Here is a 20,091-nt window from a genome sequence, read left to right on the forward strand (position 1 = left end):
ATATTCTGTGCTGAACTTATGCCTTAAATCCAAATTGGTGGCACAGAAACTTAAAAAGGGTAATGATTATTCTGTGATACAGCAGTATATCTCTAAGGAACAGTATTTTTAAAATGTTCTGATTTACAACCTTTAGAGTCTAAGGCTGGCTTCTTTCCTAATCAGATTTTATATGTTGTTTTTCTTCTTTCCAGAGTTTTGAGAAGTTCCTAACATTTACAAATTGTTCACAAATCAAAGTATTTACATAATGCATCTTCAAATGCAATCCTTTATTTACTGCTGTAGGGTTATTAGAATATAAATTGCTGTCTCTCTAAATAGGAAAAATACTGCCCAGAAATAGACATGTATATTGTATACATTGTGAATAAAATATAACTTCTGAGTGGTTTTATGAAGTGTACAAAACATACTATTACCAAATAACAAAAATACATTCCATTTAATTTTCTTGTGAAAGTATAAGGCCAAGCACTGATGCAAAAAATATGATATGCATGTGAACAATAGTTATTTAAAAGATAAACAGATGTGGTGATTTAATTGCACACGTAACCTTATGACCAATACTCAGTCAGTTTTCAGGGTATTACCATGTACTCTCTTTCCATCATGGAAACCTGCATAGGCACCACTCAAATGTATATGCAAACGTGAAGTTAAACTAATTAAGCCTGAAAAAACAGGGTGGGGCTTTTTTAAGACATAATGGAAGTTCATATACAATTTGTGATTGTGCTAGTAGTTGCCAGTTCTCTACCTATTGTCCAGTATGCTGATGATTTCTGATTGTTAATTTTTTCAGGAATTTTAGGAGCAAAGGAGAAAGAAAATATTACTTTTAGAAAGCAAGTTGAATATTATAGAGAGAAATGTAGCTTCTGAGGTCTATAATAGCATCACTGAAATCTTTGCTACATTTAGGGTTCATTTATGCTTATCACATTTACTTCATCCATACGTTTTCTTCAGGCATATAAGGAATGTTCAGTTTTCCATCGCTACATATTTATCAGACATAATGTAAAAGTGATGGAAAGTCACCTTTTCCCTTTAATGTCAATGACATCTTAATATAAAGCTGATGGCATCAAATATCAAGTGTAGAGATCAATCAACTTTTCCTGCTTAGAAACAGTAGCTGCACGTAAGCTGTACACTTGAGAGCTATGCTAAGTTTAGATATTTTACAACTAGAGCAAGAAACTGAGATAGGAAAATCCATTTTTGTTCATTTACTATAGGTTCTGAAGTTCCAAGAAATGGTAGTAGTTCTTGCCACCATAGTGCCATTATGTTGTATAATACTCTTATTAACGGTTCTGTATATTTATTTTACATGTTTAACATTTTTGTAGAGGCAATTTCCAGTGCATATTTTATTTACATAACATTTTAATTTTAATGCATGTATTAAATGCATTAATACATAAGTGTAATAGAAGCAAAGTAAATCTTTCTCAATGTATGTTTCCAACAGAATTACAAATGAAAATACATGCAATGTACTAAAAACTAATTCTGTGAAAAATATTGGATACACTGCAACATCTGTAAGTTTCTGTTTTCAAAAACAGTGTGAAAGGCAAGAAAAAAAAATCTGGATTTAAAGTAGTTAATTTTAATTTGTGAAACATTGCTTATTTTTATCTTGTTCATAATTCGCTACCATTTTGCTCCTCTGATTTTTTTCATGCATGCAGTACTTGTTGTCATCTCTGCTTTTTCCCTGAAGAATGTGTGCATGGTGTAACTGTGATGTCCCTCAGCGCCTTTCCAAACACAATGTCAAGAAATGTATGTAACTATGTGTGTCTTTCATCTGTTGTTCAAAGTTCATTTTTGCTCATGCAACTTCTGTCTTCATTTTTTGTAATAAAGAAAACTGACTTAAAGCAATTCTATCTGTATTTTCTTTATTGCTGATAAATGCTCTTTTTTACTTGTACTATCTACATGATGTATTTTGTATCTGAAGAGATTTTTTAGCATTGTATCTATTTTTTTTTACAGTGTTTTATCCAATAGTGAATATTAAAAAAAAGAAAAAAAAACAAACCAAAACCAAAAATAAAAACAAAACACACAAACCACCCCCCCACCACAAACATCAAAGTCAATGAAATTAGAATTCCTGAATTTTAAGTTTGGTTCATATTAGGTGGCTGCCATGCTACTGCACTAATGGAGCAAGTATATGCAATGTCTGTATAAATATGCAGCCTGAGCTTGATCCATTGTGATTTAATCTGCCTGATGGAAGTTGTATCCCCAAAGGCAGATGTTTTAATACTGGGAAAAGATATACCCTACCAAGCAGGACTCTGGTGGAAGTTGCAGTTGTAGCAGTCTAACATTTTCAAGTAAAAACATGCACCATACACTGGCAGCACTTCTAATATTAAACTGCTCTTTTTGTAGCTAATGCTATAAAATAATTATATATTTAAAATGTTTCCAAGTATTAGTTCTCAAAACTTTTGTGTTTAAATTTACATGTCTTAAAGAAAGTGCAGTCAAACCTGAAATACTTTCTCAATTTAAATACAATTCCAGGATAGTTTGACTCTTTTTCAGATCTGCTGGCTACAGTACTCTGCTTAGAGCTGTCATCCACTATAAAGATGCAAAAATTTCTCATGTCTCTGTTGTATGTGCACAGCATGATTTTGAATTCTCCTAAATGAAGCAATTAAAATAATTTATCCTTTTATGCAATAGTAGTACTGAAACCACACATAAGTGTATGTTCTCGATACTCACATCAATCTTAATTAATCTGCAGAGGTTCTTAGAAACTCCTCCAAGAGACATGTTCAGTAAATCTGCTGTCAGTTTGAGTGGAGGAAACCAGGACAAAGAAACTTGTTTCCCCAAGTCTATTGAAAACCTGGGTACAGTGCTGATGCCATGAATGCCACAGTGCAGCCTTTCCCTCTCAAGGCACAGGAGGACTGGGGTGTCTCTGCCTGCATTTTTCTGGGGCTTCCCATAGAAGGAAGCAATGCTAAAAAAATACCCTTTACTATGGTGTCTGAGTAAATACATGAAAAAAGAGGCTGTAGCTGTAACCTGATAACTCTTTAGTTGTATTAGAAATGCTACTAAAGTCTGCTTAGGGATAGTTTGATTATGCAAGGAATCTTTTTAAAAAAACTTTGCTTAAAAATATAGTAAATAACAACTCCAGAGAACATTTCCACAACACAGCATGCTTTATCTAGTAAAGAAAGCTTTTTTTTCTTTCCTTCCCCTTGTTATTCCTCAATGGCCACAGACAAGACACTGTTGCCAGAAACACTCAAGCTGCTATTTACATTACATTTCTTTTCTTTAGCTATTGCATGTATGTCTATTGAGACACCCTCCTATGAAAAATGTTGTATAGGGCCATTAGAGTAAATAAGAACTCAAGGCCTAATTACTCAGTATCCTGAGAGGGTCATAATACAAGACATTTTCCTGTAAAATTTAAAGGAAAAAATCCATTTCAGAAAACTTGTTGGCAAGACAATCTCAGCCATAATGAAGAAAAACTCCTTCACTTAGATAAGCCTCAGAAAAGTACATTTTAGATGCACTTATTTCAGTAGCTAAATCTGTATAACTGTTAGTCCCAATGGCACCACAGGCTCCCCTGACTCACTCTGGCTCAGATTTCATCTGAGATGGGAGACAATGAAGATCTGTCACTTACAAGTGGAAGAAAGTTAGAGGAAGCCAGTAGTACTGTCTCCTTATTTTTCAAAGTTGAGTGTCACACATTACTCAGTCATGCAGCGCAGAGCACACATCCATGTGTTTGTCCACTGCCCTTCAGCAGTATCTGTCCTAGCAGAGAGTTATAGGAAAAATCACTGAGGAAGAAAAAGCATTACAGTTAATATCGATTATAGCTTTGTTAGCATCTTTTTGTATTAAGGAATGGGATAGAAAAGAATGCTCCTTACTGTCACATTCCCTTTCGCATCAAACAGTCCCCCATTAAATGTTGCATAGAATCCTAATGATTTCTTGCAAGTTGATTGTGCAAATGTAGTGATTTGTTTATTTCATTTGAAGGAAGACATGATGCTTCTGGGCACTTACCTGGCTCACAAGCCAAGTTTTATTGATGTAAATTGCTAAAAACAGGTCATGCAGATCTGGATGTGGCAGCCAAAGTATTGGAGCTTCTTTGGGTAGGGAGGAGGGATCATTGGTTCCTCACTTCTTTTTCCCTGCCATGATTTTTATCTCAGTAAAGAAGAGGAGTTCAGCAATGGCAAGCTCTTGTGCAAAGCAAAGATAAAGTTTCTCTTCTAATTTCTGTAAAAACGCTGAGTATGTGCTACCTTAACATGCTACTCAAAACAGAGTTCCTTCTTCATTTGACAGGTGTCCCACAGTCCTTGCATCCTGATCAGTCACAGCAAAGAAGCTGGAGCATACAACAGCTCTTTTAAACCCCTCTTGGACATTTCCTGTTGGAAAATGAGAGAGGAAGATACTTTAGCATGCAGTGGCAAAGTTGTGCAAGTCCCACAATTTAGATGCATCCATTTTCAATGAAGGAAATGCAAAGCATTTAAGGACAGTGAAATACAGATATCAGATATAATGAAAAACCATCCTTTGGTTATTCACAATACCCTGCCTGTGACACTCACCTTAAAGTATTCTATACACATTTCATATATTTTTGTATCTGTGATGGCCTTGTGCTGTAGTTATATGTTTCTTGTCTGGAATTCTGTAATACTTCTAGTAAATTCTTTGGGATTTGCCTTTGTAGTTTTGCTCATGATATGCTTATTTTTCAGATATGAATATGTTTGGGTTTTTTTCTCTCTCCAGATCTTAAGCTTGGTAGAACTTGTTCTAGCAATGGTCATGGCCTGCAACTGTTTTACTGTTAACTGGTAAAAATCTCATACAGCTGTTTAATTTTTTGGTACTGCATTATGATTTATTTGGTGCTCATCAATGGATACATAATTTTAAGACCTATATTTTCTGTCTTTTTAGAGGTATTGTATAAGTATATGCATTTTGTAAGCCTTTGAGTCTAGGAAAAGTTCCAGATCAGATATAAAATCAAAGACAATATTCAGAGGCAGTGCAGAAATAACCATCATGGTTGGGCACACTTTTAAGGGTCAATACAAAAGTGCAGTTCAACATGGTAAACAAGAATGGGTTTTTTCCTGCCATGACCCAGTGCAGGTTTTTTCAATTTCACCCTCTAGTTCATAATTTTCACTTTTTTTACTTTAGCTCGAGAGCAGTTTACTTTATCTTCTGACTGACTTGAAAGAAAGGAGAAATATGTATCATAACTCTGTGCCATGCATATGTAGCAGCCAGGTGTTACCCTATAAGCTAGGAAAGTATTTTATACCATTGCTTTTTTTCCTTAAAAACTCAAAGCTACTGTAAAAGGTAGCTTTGGATATTTATCTGTCTTTCATCTTAACTTCAATCCATGCCTGCTAAGGAGGAGGGAAGGGAATAATGCACAGGAAGGTGATAACTTGCTTTTTTGTCCCAACAAAACTTAATATCACTGAAGGTCTGAAAGGGACATCTGGACATCACCTTATCCAACCCCCCAGCTCACGTAGAGTACTTGTCATAAAGCTTGCAATTACTATTTTATTGTACCAGTAATTGAATATATGTGATGTGATTCTGTAAGAGCACAGAGAAATTCTGTCACCTCAAAGGACATACGTTCATGTAACATCAGTCCAAATATATCAATGTTGCATGTTTGGTTCCTGTGCAGAAACAAAAGCTTTAGTTTGCCATGTATAAAGTGTACCTGTACAATAGCACAGGTTGCCCAGGGAAGCTCTGGATGCCCTGTCCCTGGAAGTGTTCAAGGCCAGGTTGGATGAAGCTCTGAGCAACCTGGTCTAGTGGAAGGTGTCCCTGCCCATGGCAGGGGATTTGGAACTGGATGAGCTTTAAGGTCCCTTCCAACCCAAACCATTCTCTGTTTCTGTATACATGCATAGATGGTGATTCTCCCTTTTGATCTGCTTCCCTTAGAGGATCTGGTGCAGAACCCTTAAAGGAATTTAGTCTGAACTTATATTTGAGAGTCCAGAAAATTTCTCTTTTCATTTAATTCTTTGCACTGGAAAATTCTGGTTTACTTCCCAAAGCTCTTCATTCCTCTTTCTTATCAAATAATGATTTCTCCAAAGATGTTCAATTATCTTATTAGAAATTGTTAGAAACATAACTTATTCAATAAGAGAGAACTTGAAAATTGCCAAAACTTTCAATGACATTTGTAGAAACTTGCTTCGGGCTTTTTTTTAGCTAATTTTTTTCATTTCTGAAAGTTTTTTAATTTCCGTAAGTATTCATTGAGGAGCACTTATTTGAAGAAGCGGATGAAAAAAGTGTCTTTCAAGTTGTCAGTTTCCTTCATCATCATGGCAAGGTATTACATTATTTATGCCACATTCTGTATAACAAAACCATATCATTTTAAATTTTGCATATTTTTGACAAATTCTAATTAAAACTCATTCAGAACTATAGAATTTACAATTTCCTTTTTTTTTTTTAATCAAGCAGTTTTAAATGGCCCTCTGTAGTTAGATGACTAAGTCAGGTATACAATAAACATTTTCAAAAAATTTCTAAGAACCGATTCTCTCACATTAACATTGAATTTTTATGATTTAAAATAAGTTTGTTTTCAACTAGGAAAATAAAAAGGTGTATAATGCATAAATACTTCGTTATTTTGAGCACAAAGTAGAACTACTATTTTGAGTCTGTTTGGTACATACCGGGAAACTAAAAACCCCAAATATTTAAAATAGCTTCTGTAATATAACAATAAAAATAACAATAACAATAATGATAATAATAATATTTAATGCAACAATTTTTTGATAACAAATTGCTTTTCAAAGTTGGTGGGAAGGCTGTTTGTACTATGACATTAATATTTCATCCAGTCACAGAATTAGAACTTTTTTTAATGTCATAACATATAAAGAAAAAAATTCCCATTGTTTTGAAATTGTATATATTAGTATATGTTTTATGAAACCAGTCAGGAGAGGTCTTAATCTGCTTTAACAGTAGTTGGGATTAGTTTTACAACTGACTTTTGTGGGAGCAGATAGTCAAGTACAAAATCAAAGTAATCTAAGAAAGAACAGAATTAAGCCACAGATGAACTTCTAAAAAATAATTTTATATGTTTTCATTAAGATTAAAGATAAACCATAACACAGATTTAAAACACAAGGCAGCCCAGTTTCTACCTGCTTTCAGAAGTACATAAGATCCTCAGGCAGATGAGAAGGCTGATCGCCACCATGCTCCTCACCCCACCACTGGATTTGGCCACGCTCCTGTCAGTTTTTGGGGTGTGGGGGATAAAGGAGAGAAACGTTGGAAAAGTGTTGACAATTTTAGGAAATCAGACTTATGAAACAGAAACCTGCAGAAACAAAAGGGTTTCAAGTAGGAAAAATATGACTTGGGACGGGGAGAGCAGTAGTAAGGATGGGGAATGCTGAATGTAAAGGAAATCATCAACCTGAAGAGATGAAGAAATATGCAACAGTCAAATACTTATGTCTCAGATGTCTCACCCACACCAAGAAGATTAAAACTGAAAAACAGAGTCTCCCCTGTAACTATGGCAAATATTATACAGAGGAGCAATATTGTGACTGTAAACATTTCCTTCACTTGCAGGTGAAAGTACTGTGTAGACATTTCTGTCACTGAATCACTTAGAATGGGAACCTTGCCACTTCACAGTGTTCCAAGGACACTGAAAGTGCTGTTCACAGCAGTGAAAAATGTATTTCTTCGTAGTAAAGACTTCTTAACAGTGCATTAAGAAAAAAGTCCTAAAACTAAACCTGAGAAAAAACCCTGAATTGCTTTTAAAATATGGATTAAATTACCCTAATTTTTCTCCTTCACATTCTGTTTGGTGGTTGAGAAAGTACAGAGATTCACTGTACTAAGTCTCTAAAACTGACTATAGAATTTACTGGTATTATATCAGTTGAAATATATGAGCTTTTTAACAAACTGGAATTAAATATCTACTTACATCTTCCTGACAGTTCAGACTGGTAAACAAAAAATCCCTGAAGGTTACGAAGGAAGTCACCAAATAGGTGGGTGGATATAGGAATAAAGAAAGTTTTGGAAGACGTATCAGAAATTATAATATTTAAGTAGGAAATGTTTAAAAAAGGAAATTAATTTAAAACATCAACTGCCAACATTGCTGATGGGGCAATGCATAAATGATACATCATTTCATTGCTGCACCATTGCTTTTATAATTTATGTAGTGATTTTTAAGTCTTTTTGAACAAAGGAAAATAACTTTGAAATAATGTCTGGTTTTCTGCTTATCCATCCATGTGAATATATACATTGAATTCTAGCTTATTGCATAATAACATTTTGAAGAACATTTCTATCAACCCATAACAATAGACGACCCATACAATAGACAATGAAATCGATTGCTTAAGAAGTAAAATGTTCCCCTTCTTTTCAAAAAAGTTTTTATTTTTCCATTTTGGAGTTCTAAACAAAGACTAGACTAAGAATATATATTTATTGATTTAGAAAACCTTTCAAATTATATTTGAAATGGTAAAGATATCATTAAAATTAGTTAAGCAGAAATATGAAAGCTTAAATGCTATGCTTAATTTGAAAACAATCTGTGGTGTTTATGGGGGGTCGGAAGAGAAAGAAGAGGAAGATGATATCCATAACCCAATTAAATTATTTATATTATCTTACATTATGTAATGGTTCGGTGTTTGTTACAACAGGATTCAAGCAATCTCCGGTCAGAATAATCTCACTCTTACTTTGGCAACAGGCAGAGCTGCAGATGGAAATGTCCCAGTGAGTGATGCTGACTCAGGCATCACTCCAGGGCATGGGAGTGCCAGGGAAGCAATGCTGATGTGCAACACCCATGGGCAAACATGCCCAGTTCCACTCCCTGGGGTTTGCTCAGCCCAGTCTCATACAAGGCAATTGTCACTGGCCAATTTCTGAGCTGGTTTGGCATCTTCTTGAATTAGCTGGGTGCATGGGCCTTTACTGAGATGGCTTTATTCCCCTAGTTCTTGATCAGATACAAGTCCTCTCCTGTATTAGCGTCATCTGAGTTCACGGACTCCTGGGAATCACACTGTCCAAAAGGGTTTGTAGCATTGCTCTCATGGGAATATCAACCAAGGCAAAACATTAAAATATTTTTCCCAAGATTTGTAATGAAGTAAAATTAGCTAAACATCAGCTTTCATAATTCAAACACAGAAGGCAAAATCAGGTGTGGAATAGGTTTATTTTGAAGTGTATGATTGCATTTTCAGGTACCAGACTAAACAAGATGAGGTCCTAATCCTATAATCATTTGATGATACGCATATTTTCCCCCATATTAAATTGCTTAAGAAGTAAAATGTTCCCCTTCTTTCCAAAAAAGTATTTACTTCTCCATTTTAGAGTTCTAGACATATTAAATTATTTAAGACTAAGTGTGTGCAACTGTTTGCAGATTAAACAGATTGAATTGTTTTTCACTCTACATCAGAAAATTACAAGAATAAATACTGTTTTCACAGTCTCTTAAACCTTTCAGTAGTTCTGCTTAGCACCACTACTAATTAGTTGTATTTGAAATGTAGAAAATGACAACTTATATCAATGTTCATGTTGAACATTTTAAATGTTTTCCTTATGCTGCTTATTGATACTCTTAGTCATGGAATGTTAAAATGTGATATTATTTTTATTAAATAATGCCATTTGTGTTCTGTGGACTTATTAGAATTTTGGCAATGGGAAAATATTATGTATTTTTTTAATTATTATTTTAATGAGGTACTATATATGCTTAATCATCAGGACTGGTTATTTCCAGTAATTTCTGAATGGTTCATTCCTAAACATTCTTAAGTCTCCTGACCAACGTCTTAGAAAATGCTATTTTAGGATTAATGTTATTAATAAGTGTTAATTTTCTTTCCTTCAAGACACTCTTTTTAATGGTCTTGGACTTGGTGCTGTCATTGGCCTGGGAGTGGCAGCCCTTTTGTTAATCCTGGTTGTGACTGATGTTAGCTGCTTCTTTGTACGACAATGTGGACTGCTCATGTGCATCACCAGGAGGATCTGCGGGAAAAAGAGTGGTTCAAGTGGAAAAAGTAAAGAACTGGAAGAAGGAAAAGCTGCTTACTTGTGAGTATTAATCACCTGTGTTGGAAACATCCTTAAAAGAAAAAGTTGGCTGTCCAACTTACATTAACTTTATGGCCATTTTGTGGTGTTGCAAAGGGAATTAATAAAATGCTTCTACTACTTGAAAAAGTGTTGCTCTGAAGTGTGTAGGTTGTTTATTGCCTTTAAAAGAAAAATTGAGACACAAAAAAGGAATGCACTGTAGCTCAGTTTAGGATGACCTCTTTGTCCAGCTTGATGCAAAGGAAATCAATTGTAATTCAGAAATAGTTACAGACACATATTTGGTTCATGAGAAACAGGTATAAGGTCATTGTAAATCCATTTCTGCAAATCCCTCTTTGAGCTGCTAACACCCAAAAACTCAGCCTATGGTTGTGACAGTACCAGTAAATCTAGGAGTGAAGGACACGGTGTTATAGAAAATCTGTGAGAGAGTTTTCCTTCTCAGGTATAGCACTTGATGGGAAATCTTGATTCTTGTCTGTAGACATGAGGAATGAAAGGTCTTGTTGATTTTTTTTTTTTAATAGGAGTGCTGAGTTGGATTGTGGGTGAAACGGTGGTGAGTGTGATTGTTCTTCATAGCAACAGTCAATGATTGCTAAACATGAGTGGGAAATAAACAATACTGATTCTCACAAAGATATTCTGTAGTGGCTACTCCATCACACAAATTGAATGAGCTGATCATTGATGTGAAAATATGGTCTCTTAAATTATTAGAGTGGATAGTGAGATCTCTGGCAAAACAGTTCAAGTACTGATTACATAAAATGATCACACTTTAGAGACCTAACATTTACTGAGTTTTCAGTAGGTAAACTGGAGAAAAGATTACTTATGATCTTTCATTTTAAACAGTTCCATTTTTTTTACTAGAAAAAAGGCATAATTTCCTCATCCTGTTCATCTGGTAGCCAACTTACACATACATTGTAATATTTGTGAGAATGCTGTCTGTGTGTGGTTTAAATAACATTTACTGGCCCAATTCCTATGCGCCTCTCCCAACAGTCAGGCCTTACAGTTCATTGTTCTGCAGCTTCCTAGATCCCATCCATCTTCAGATGGATGTAGAGCACACTAAATCTTGCAGCCCTCATTATTCATAGCTGAGCAGGTGTCTCCATTGCCAGTAGTTGCAGTGTAAGTGTCTCTTGGGGGTTTAACTCTGGCTATTTGGTTTCAGGCTGTGTCTTATGTAACTTGACTACATGGGTTGGGCTGGGTTCTTCTAAAAGAGGTTCCCTTTCAGAAACAGCTCCACAGAACAAAACCAGTTGTGAGAGAACACAGAGAATTTATATCAAATACTGCTTCTAAATAGAAGTAATGCCATAAAATAGCTGTTTCCTAATTCTCCACACCTGACAGTGAGAGAAAGACTAGCAGTATTTTTTCCATCGTGTGAAGCCAGCCTGTCCAGATCAATAGAATCAATATGTGAAACTTCTGACTCTGACTCAGCTGTCCTTTCCTATTGAGCACAGCACTTCAGTTTATGCTTTAAGTTTCCTGTTCAAGGAGTGGCCAACTATAAATTGGTGTACAGACCCTCCTGAATGGGAAGACCTTAGGGAGATAAAGTTGCAAATGTCACTTGACAGCAATTTATACCTTGTTATCAACATCTTATAACCAAATGCTATTCCATGCTGTCCCAAAAAAGCGTTGAGCTGGTCTCTTCATATTAATTCTTCTACTGCACTTCTTTGCAAGAACAACTATGTTATTTAATCATATTTCTTTCCTTGTCAGAGTGGTCTTCAGTCAGTCAGACCTTAAAATATTTGGGGCAGTTCTTATTTTAGCCTGTTCTCTGCATTAATAAACTGTCAGACTAAACTTCTAGGACAGACTTGAAGAGTCAAATTTAAATTTATATCATGTTAACTGATATTCCCAAAAATACACTGACATTTCCCAGTTTTAAATATTTCAGTTTGCATTCTGGATTTTTGGGTGGTTTATGATATGGTTCTTGGTTACATTTTGATTGTAAGATATAAATGCATATATTAAACAATGATGTTTTATATGTAATGAATGCTGATGATACAATGCATGTAACATACACACAGACACCCATGACACGATGGATTTCCTACAAATCACTTTCCCTTCTTTAGAATTTGAAATGTTACACAGTTTGTACCTTATACATGTAAATATGCATGAATGCTGGTCACAAATAACATCTTTTTCAAGCTTTTTGTCATGCAATACTGTTTGTAAGACTGTAGATGTATCAACAAACTAAGCAGAACTTACCAACCCATCCACCAGTCCAACTTAGATCCCTAATCTTTTCGCAGATAGAAGGTAGCTATGAAAGTTAAGTGCATCATTTACCAAAATGAGCTTTGTATCCATTTGTGTATCTTAAATGTCACCCACAGAGATAAATAAGCACATGCAGCTTGGGGCTTTTTTAATAGACAGAAGTCTTTTAGACTTTTACCCATTAATTCTCCTCCACACAATTTCTATGTGGGTGACATTCTTATTAACCTACAGAGACTTTCATTAAGGATACCTATCAGAGGACAGTAGAGTTTTCCTGATACTTCCTATTGCAAAAGCCTGTTTTATCCATTATCTTGAAGAAACAGTATGAAAATGTGAGATATGAATTAGAGAAGAATTTATCCAGGTCTTTGATGTGGCCCATAGCAGTCTGGTGGCTTCCTACAACATCCCAGTTCAGAAAAAAAAATCTTTTAAATATAAAAGTGATTGTTTATCTGTAACTCAGTTACCCTTTGTTTGTAAATGCAGCTGATGCAGTTCCAGGATATAGGAATAAAATATTTGTATCAAAAGAGTTTTTCTTTATGGAAATACATACATATATCTTGGGTATCCTTTGATCTGCCTTTTGAGAGTAAAGCTGTATGCAAGTTAATTCATACTTTTAGTAACTATTGCTAATTAGTATGTATTGCTAATACTTCTGTGTTATTTCCATATCATGTCCCCATTCCTGAGAGCATCCCTGCAGAGAAGGACTTGGTTCATGAAAAGCTGGACATGAGCCAACAATGAGTGCTCATATCCCAGAAAGCCAAAGGTGTCCCAGGTTACATCAAAAGCAGCATTACCAGAAGCTCAGGAGAGGAGATTCTGCCCGTCTACTACAGTGAGACCTCACCTGGAGTGCTGCATCCAGCTCAGCAGTCCTTGGTAAAGACATGGACTTGTTGGAGCGAGTCCAGAGGAGGACACAAAGATGATCAGAAGGATGGAGCACCTCTCTGTGAAGTCAGGCTTAGATAATTTGGGCTGCTTAGCCTGGAGAAGCAAAGGCTCTAGGGAGACTTTTCTGCATCCTTTGGAAAAGGAGTTTAGGAAAAAGATGGGGACAGACTTTTTACAAAGACAACGAGTGATGGTTTTGAACTGAAAGAGGGTAGATTTAGACTGGACATGAGGAAAATCTATTTTACAGTGACAATGGTGAAACACTGGAGCAGGTTGCCCAGAGGGGTAGTAGACATCCCATTACTGGGAACACTCAAGGTCAGGTTGAATGAAGCTCTGATAAACCTGATTTTCTTGAAGATGTCCCTGCTAATTGCAGGGGCATTGAACTACACGACCTATAAAAGTCCCTTCCAACCAAAACTATTCTATGATTCTGTGGTTACCAACAAAATCATAATGACAATACTCACTGCTCCATCTCCCTTATAATTCATTGTCTAATTAGCACAACGTTTATTCATTTACTTACTTGTGAGAGACTAGCAGTTGTTCCTAAAATGGGGGAAATATGACATAGGAACAGTTTTTTCTACCTGTAAAAGCAGAAGGGTTTCGCATTTTACCACACAAGGGCTTTTTTCATGAATGGCAGCTGGGGTTGTCACAATCTCAGGAGATTAAAGCACACTTTTGTGGTGTATATATTCACATTATGGCTCTTTAACGCTGCCAGAAAACTTCAAGTACAACTAGGCATCAAGTCCTATTGTTATTATACTAGGTTAGGGAAGTTTACATCTATCCCCATGAAGAAGCTGTCGTCTTATTATTAGTCATAAACAAAATGCTCTTTTGAGATGCTAATTCATCATGTTTACAGAGTTAGGGAAGTAACCATGGATACAGGATGCTTTGAAGACTTCAAGGAATTGGGAACACGCTGTTAAATGTGTCTTGGTGGTGTTAGTCACTGATAATTAGTTCTGCCTTTTCTTTGCCAACTTTTGAGAGAAGGGATCTTAGTAATTCGTTATGTGTAATATATGTAGTTAATGTGATGGTAAGAGACTAAACCTCTTTTATAATTTTTAGGAAAGATGGATCAAAAGAGCCGATAGTGGAAATGAGAACAGAGGATGAAAGAATTACCAACCATGAAGATGGGAGTCCAGTAAATGAGCCAAATGAGACAACTCCCCTCACAGAACCAGAGTAAGTAGCCTGATACTCTCTGGCATTTCACAGAAGCTGCTCTTGGCTGTGTGGACAGACTGGACTTCCCACACTCTGCGGGGAGATACACAGCATCACCAGAGTGGTCTGCTGTGGCAGTGCAGTGTGTGAGTGTAGGGTTGGTTTGATTGGTTTGGTTTCTACAATAATCAATCTAAATTGTGGTACTTCGCATACACTGGCTGAGCACAGCAGTACAAGGATTTTTTTCATTTGGTTGCCCCTGATCTTTACCACCTACCCAGCAATTATTAATTACTCTCTGGAGACAATCTCCTAATTCTCAGGAATTACCTTAGATTGAGTATCGCACTCATCCTCACACACATCCTGAAGATGGGGCACAAGAATCCTGTGCTTCAGAAACCCAGCTCCTCACTGGAGTGGCCTCTTCCTGCTTTCATACATTTAACTGAGAGCATAGCTCAGTATTAAGTCCACATAGTGTAATTGGATTAATCATGCTGAAGGTCAGCCTCTGCTCTGTTTCCTCATGCCCACTTCCTGTCCCTGCAACCTTGTCTCAGTACAGAAAGCACCGCAGTTCTCAGCTATGCTCACAGACTCTGGCTGCCTTCTGAATAATGGGACCAGCCTTGTGCCCAGGGATGAAATTACTAAAGAAACCTCTAAGTTTTCTTTGCTTTGAGCCCAGAACTTTTCATGTATTGTGAAAATCTCCTACCTCATGACATCTTCAAGCTGTTAAGTCTATGAAGACGATTATGTAGTAAATATAGAAATTCATCTGTTGATAATTTGATTAAATCATAGTTGTTCTTTAAAAGGAGAGGGTGTTTTTGTGAAACAGCCTTTTTCTTTCCTGAAAATACGAAGAAATTTCCTTTTTTGCCATTATGTAAAACTGTAAAAGCCAGAACCTTTAATTAAAAGAAAGATTTGCTAGTGGCTGCCATTGATATTTGTAGTAAATAGGGAGCATGTTAAGTAGATGCACATAAAGTTGTATAGTTCTTTGAAGAAGCTGTGCACAAAGAGTTTGAACTTGTGTTAATTAAATAATTATGGAATCTGTTGAGTGACTACTGATATGTTTGCTCTTCATATTAGAATTTATAATCAGGGGCACAGTGCAGAGCCCACAGTTATCTGAAGAGTCAGGGGAATGTAGTTGTAAATATTGTACAAGTCCTGCAAGCCTTGGATATTTTAGTGGGTAAAGCACCAGGTCCATGTTTGTTCAAGATTTAAGACTATTTGTAGCACTGGATCTTGCAAATGAGATGCATCTAGCAGGGAACATGGTACCAGGAAAGATCCAGTTCACTTCTTTCTGCTTGTCACAATCATTAGAACAGCTGACAGGAGTGAAATATGAGAAAGTTAAAATAAAAAATATATTATTGTCTTAGGGGAGGGGAAAGAATCAGTCCCCACTGTCATGAGAGAAAAAAAGAAAACCACCAGCAAAAAAACCCCAAAAAGCTAATTCATAGGAACAGCTGGTAAGGATTTGATGCGCATTATGTCCTTGGAAAAATAGGACTGCTAAGAGATATTAATAATGATGACAGTTTCCTTCTTGGTAATTTCTTCCCTCACAACCATAAAAGGCAGCAGCAGTCCAAGGCACAGCTGTACAGAAGTCAGCTAAGGATTTGGGACAGTGTCACTTGGAAAACTAAAAATGAAAAGAGTTGGTGCAATCAGGACACCTGAAGGGCCACTGGAACCAGGGGAATATGGAAAGACCTTTGACTCAGACACAGGTCATAGCCAAGGAAACAGAGAAGCAATATAAAGTATGAGTGAGATGCACAAAGGGAAGATGCCGTAGAGTAGAAGTCAGTCTCTCAGTAGGAATAACACAAAAATATATCGTCAACAACAGCCAGAAAGGCACATGCTGGGCAGGGTGAGGATGACCAGCAGGGATCTTGGAGGGAAGAGCTTAGCTTGCAGGAAAGAAAAGTTTCAAGGACATTTCAGGAAGGCAATGAAACAAGGTGCGATTCATTATGACTAATTCTGGCTGTCTTAAAGGTATACAAGATAAGCCTTGAGGTTAAATTAGATGAAATATTTTTAATAATTAATTGAATTATTTTGAATAATAGCAAATTACACTCAGAACTTCAAATGCAATTTAAGAAGTTGTGGGAACTAATTAGTGAAGAGATTACTTCCTCTTACAACAATATTCTTTATTATATTGCTCAGTATATTATTTGGCAAACTATTTTTTACCTTATATCAGATGATCCTTGTCAAAGACATGTTTGGAATCCACGTGTGACATATTAGCTCAAAGCACTTCTACCTGCAAATCAACAAGTTTTAATCATGCTGGCAGGAAATCAATTTAAGCTGTGCATATCATATTACACTTTTGTAATTAAAATACCACATGCAATGTGGTACTGTAATTATGATCCTAGTCTGACATTAATGTGTTTCTAGTATTGGTTAAGTTTTTCTTACTATTAATGCAGTTGGGTGAATTCCAGTATCAAAAAAGCTAGGAGTCATTTTCCTATAACATAAGAAAGTAAATATTTTAGTTAAAGTTTTGTATGGGTAACATCAGCAGACTGTTGATGTTAGGCCACATGCTGTGCTAGAGGAAGTCAGTATTATTAATGATTGAAAGGAGCCAATATTATTAATGATTGATAGCAGCCAATATCTGATTAAAGCGAAAGAACTTTTTGTTGGGTTTTTGTTGGAATTTTTAAAAAAACTTTTTGTTATAAAATGAATAAACATTTGAAATGATTAGTCTGCCCAGCTAAAAAATGAAAAATTCTTTCTTATAGATGTAGCTAAAGAAAAGTTTGGCATAGAAAAATTGGTATAATTAGAACACCTAAACTTGAATTAGTTAATTGAGAGAGGAAAATGATTGAATCTATTAATAGAGATTAAATATGTATTTAAAGCAAATGGAAACAAAAAATCCAAAATAACAAAAATGTTGTCATAGTGAAAAAGAATAGGCTAGTGATAACTGCACTCATAACTCATACCCTATTAAAAAAAAAAATAAAACCACAAGTTTTTAAATACAATAAGGTTCAAGAACAGTGCATGGACTTTGTGATGGGGAAAGTTTTGATGAGTAAAACATTTTACTTGCGTGTAGCTTTTGTTGAGTTGTTTTTCCTTGCTTGCATGCAAAGCAAGGCTAATTTTATCTCACTGTTTACATCAACATGGATTTCAATTATGTCCAGTATACTTCAACAGAGTTCAAGTAAATCTTCCTGTTTCAAATATTTTGTAACATGGTCTTAATCCACTTAAACCAATTTCTTTAAATTTCCACACAGTATAGTCTGTCAATTCCTGAGTTTTGACTTTGACTAAGTATTTCCTTCTTTCCAGCACCATCTTTTGAAAAACTACTCTGCTTTTCTTTAAACTAAGTTACATTAGGTACTTTTTTCTTAGTACTTGTTTAAGTACTTTGCCTAATCAGATCTTTGACACACATGCCTGCTTACCTGAAATGCATGTCATGGGCTGCTCTTCCTCTGCCCCAGTGTTTTACCTTCTATTAAAAATAGATGTGTGTTGATTCTGTCGTTTCCATTCTTTCAGGCATCTTGCTGTGGGCTGAAATCTGTTTCCTTTGGATGTGTTATGAGAAACAGACAATTAGTAGAGACCTCCCTCTGTGCTCAGAGCCAGACATCTGATAATATATCCCATGTATTTTACTGTAATAGAATAAGTTAGTCTTTGATTTCTCTCAGGTACAGGCTGTGCTCATTGTTTAACCACTGGATAAACAGCATCTTTCTTAGTTCATTTCAGACAAATTTCATAAGACGGGGAAATCAGGTACTGTTTTGTTTTATTTGCTGTTATTAAACACTGTCTTGTAATAAGACATTCCTAAGAGATTCCTCAGATAGGTTTTGAGCTCTGTATTGCTCTTTGGGACATCAAAGCAATCAAAGCGGAAATTTACTGAAACATTTAACAGTTATTATGAATAAAAAAGGCATATGCATACTATTCCCTAGTTAAAAACCAGAAAGCAAACCCAAACTGGAATCACGATTAAGAGCTATTATGCCCAGGAGACATTATTACAGGAACATCTCAGTAAACCATACATCTTTTTGACAGCTATATTTTTTGACAGCTAATTACTGGCAGTAGGGAATCAATGATTTTCAAGACCTTTTTCAATGAGATCACATTCAAGAGGGTGGGGACTCTTTTGCCAAATCTCTGGAGTTTTCACAAAGTCTTAGAAGAGCTGTAAGTTATTAATGAAACTACATTGTGTGATCCATGAAAACTAAATTGTAGAACTTTTTAAATAATAACTTCCATTACCTCCTTGCACTATAAGAGGTTCTTTACCTATGTCTTGGCATAATCTCCAATAATAGCTGTGTTCTTTTGTATACGATTGAATTTACATTTAGAAAAGACATAAAGAGTTTTATTGAGATTTAGCAAAAAGCTTGACTGTAAGAGTTTCACAATATCCTAGGCAACACATACCTCTGTACTGTCTTGGGTCAAGTAATTTGACATTTAATTTTTTCTTTTGTCTAATTGAAGAACTGCATTTCAGGCAGCACCAATGTTCTTGTCATGTGATTTTTGTGGCCTTACAGAAATGGAAAGACTTAATATGAATTGCTTTAAAAGTAAAGAACCTCAGTGCTCATAATAAAGTAATTACACATTATTTTCAAAAAATTATTATTTTACACTATGACCTGTATAAAATGTACATATGTTATAGACTGAAATTACAGATTGTTTGATTTTTGTATTACCATGATTCCTCTTTTTTCTCATAGGAAGCTGCCACTAAAGGAGGAAAATGGCAAAGAAGCTTTAAATCCAGAAACCATAGAAATCAAAGTTGCTAATGACATCATCCAGTCAAAAGAAGATGATAGCAAAGCATAATAAGATAAACTACAGCTGTCTGGATAATGCATTTGGATTGAAGTAATCCCGTGACCAAAACTTTACAGCTGACCTTAATTTCTTGGGAAACTTAAGCTTGGAATAGTTAGTACATGTGTACATATGATGAAACAGTTCCTGTCTACAGTTCTTTTCTATATATTTTTTGTTGTTAATGGCTTTAGTATGTAGTTTTTCTGACACCAAGTCCCATGGTATAAATTTGAAAAATCTGCAGAATAAGAACTGTAATTTATTATATGACAAAGTGTGTCTATTTAGAAGAAAAATTCTAAAGCACCCCTAACCACAAACAACACATCAGGCCTCTCCAGATCTTACAGTGCAAGCTACATGCCTAAAGTGCCATATGATAATGTATTTATTTCCATTTATTATAAAATGAAATTTTAGGTTGCCTTTAAAAAAAAACAACTAAACCACTCTCAGTATAATGTTTAAGACCTTAGTTCTGGCTGACACTCAATAGTCATTCCAGCTGTGATTATCACT

The 20,091-nt window shown here is 35.5% G+C and overlaps 1 protein-coding gene across 3 annotated transcripts in view; it reads left to right on the forward strand.

Annotated features, from left to right (window-relative positions):
* NCAM2 (neural cell adhesion molecule 2) overlaps window positions 1-19,578 on the forward strand; it is a gene marked incomplete at both ends in the record, with an annotated part of 277,979 nt that extends 258,401 nt beyond the window's left edge. For 2 of the 3 annotated variants that reach the window (XM_082278751.1, XM_082278752.1), the window contains 3 exons: window positions 10,038-10,242; window positions 14,542-14,661; window positions 19,467-19,578. In XM_082278751.1, coding sequence (XP_082134877.1) covers window positions 10,038-10,242; window positions 14,542-14,661; window positions 19,467-19,578 — 437 coding nt within the window. Of the gene's footprint in view, window positions 1-10,037; window positions 10,243-14,541; window positions 14,662-19,421 lie in introns of all 3 variants that reach the window. The other variant, XM_082278750.1, reaches the window with a different exon arrangement.
* Window positions 19,579-20,091: the final 513 nt, after the last annotated feature.

The sequence above is a fragment of the Coloeus monedula genome (assembly GCF_965178545.1).
Source record: "Coloeus monedula genome assembly, chromosome: 3".
NCBI classification, from domain to species: domain Eukaryota; kingdom Metazoa; phylum Chordata; class Aves; order Passeriformes; family Corvidae; genus Coloeus; species Coloeus monedula.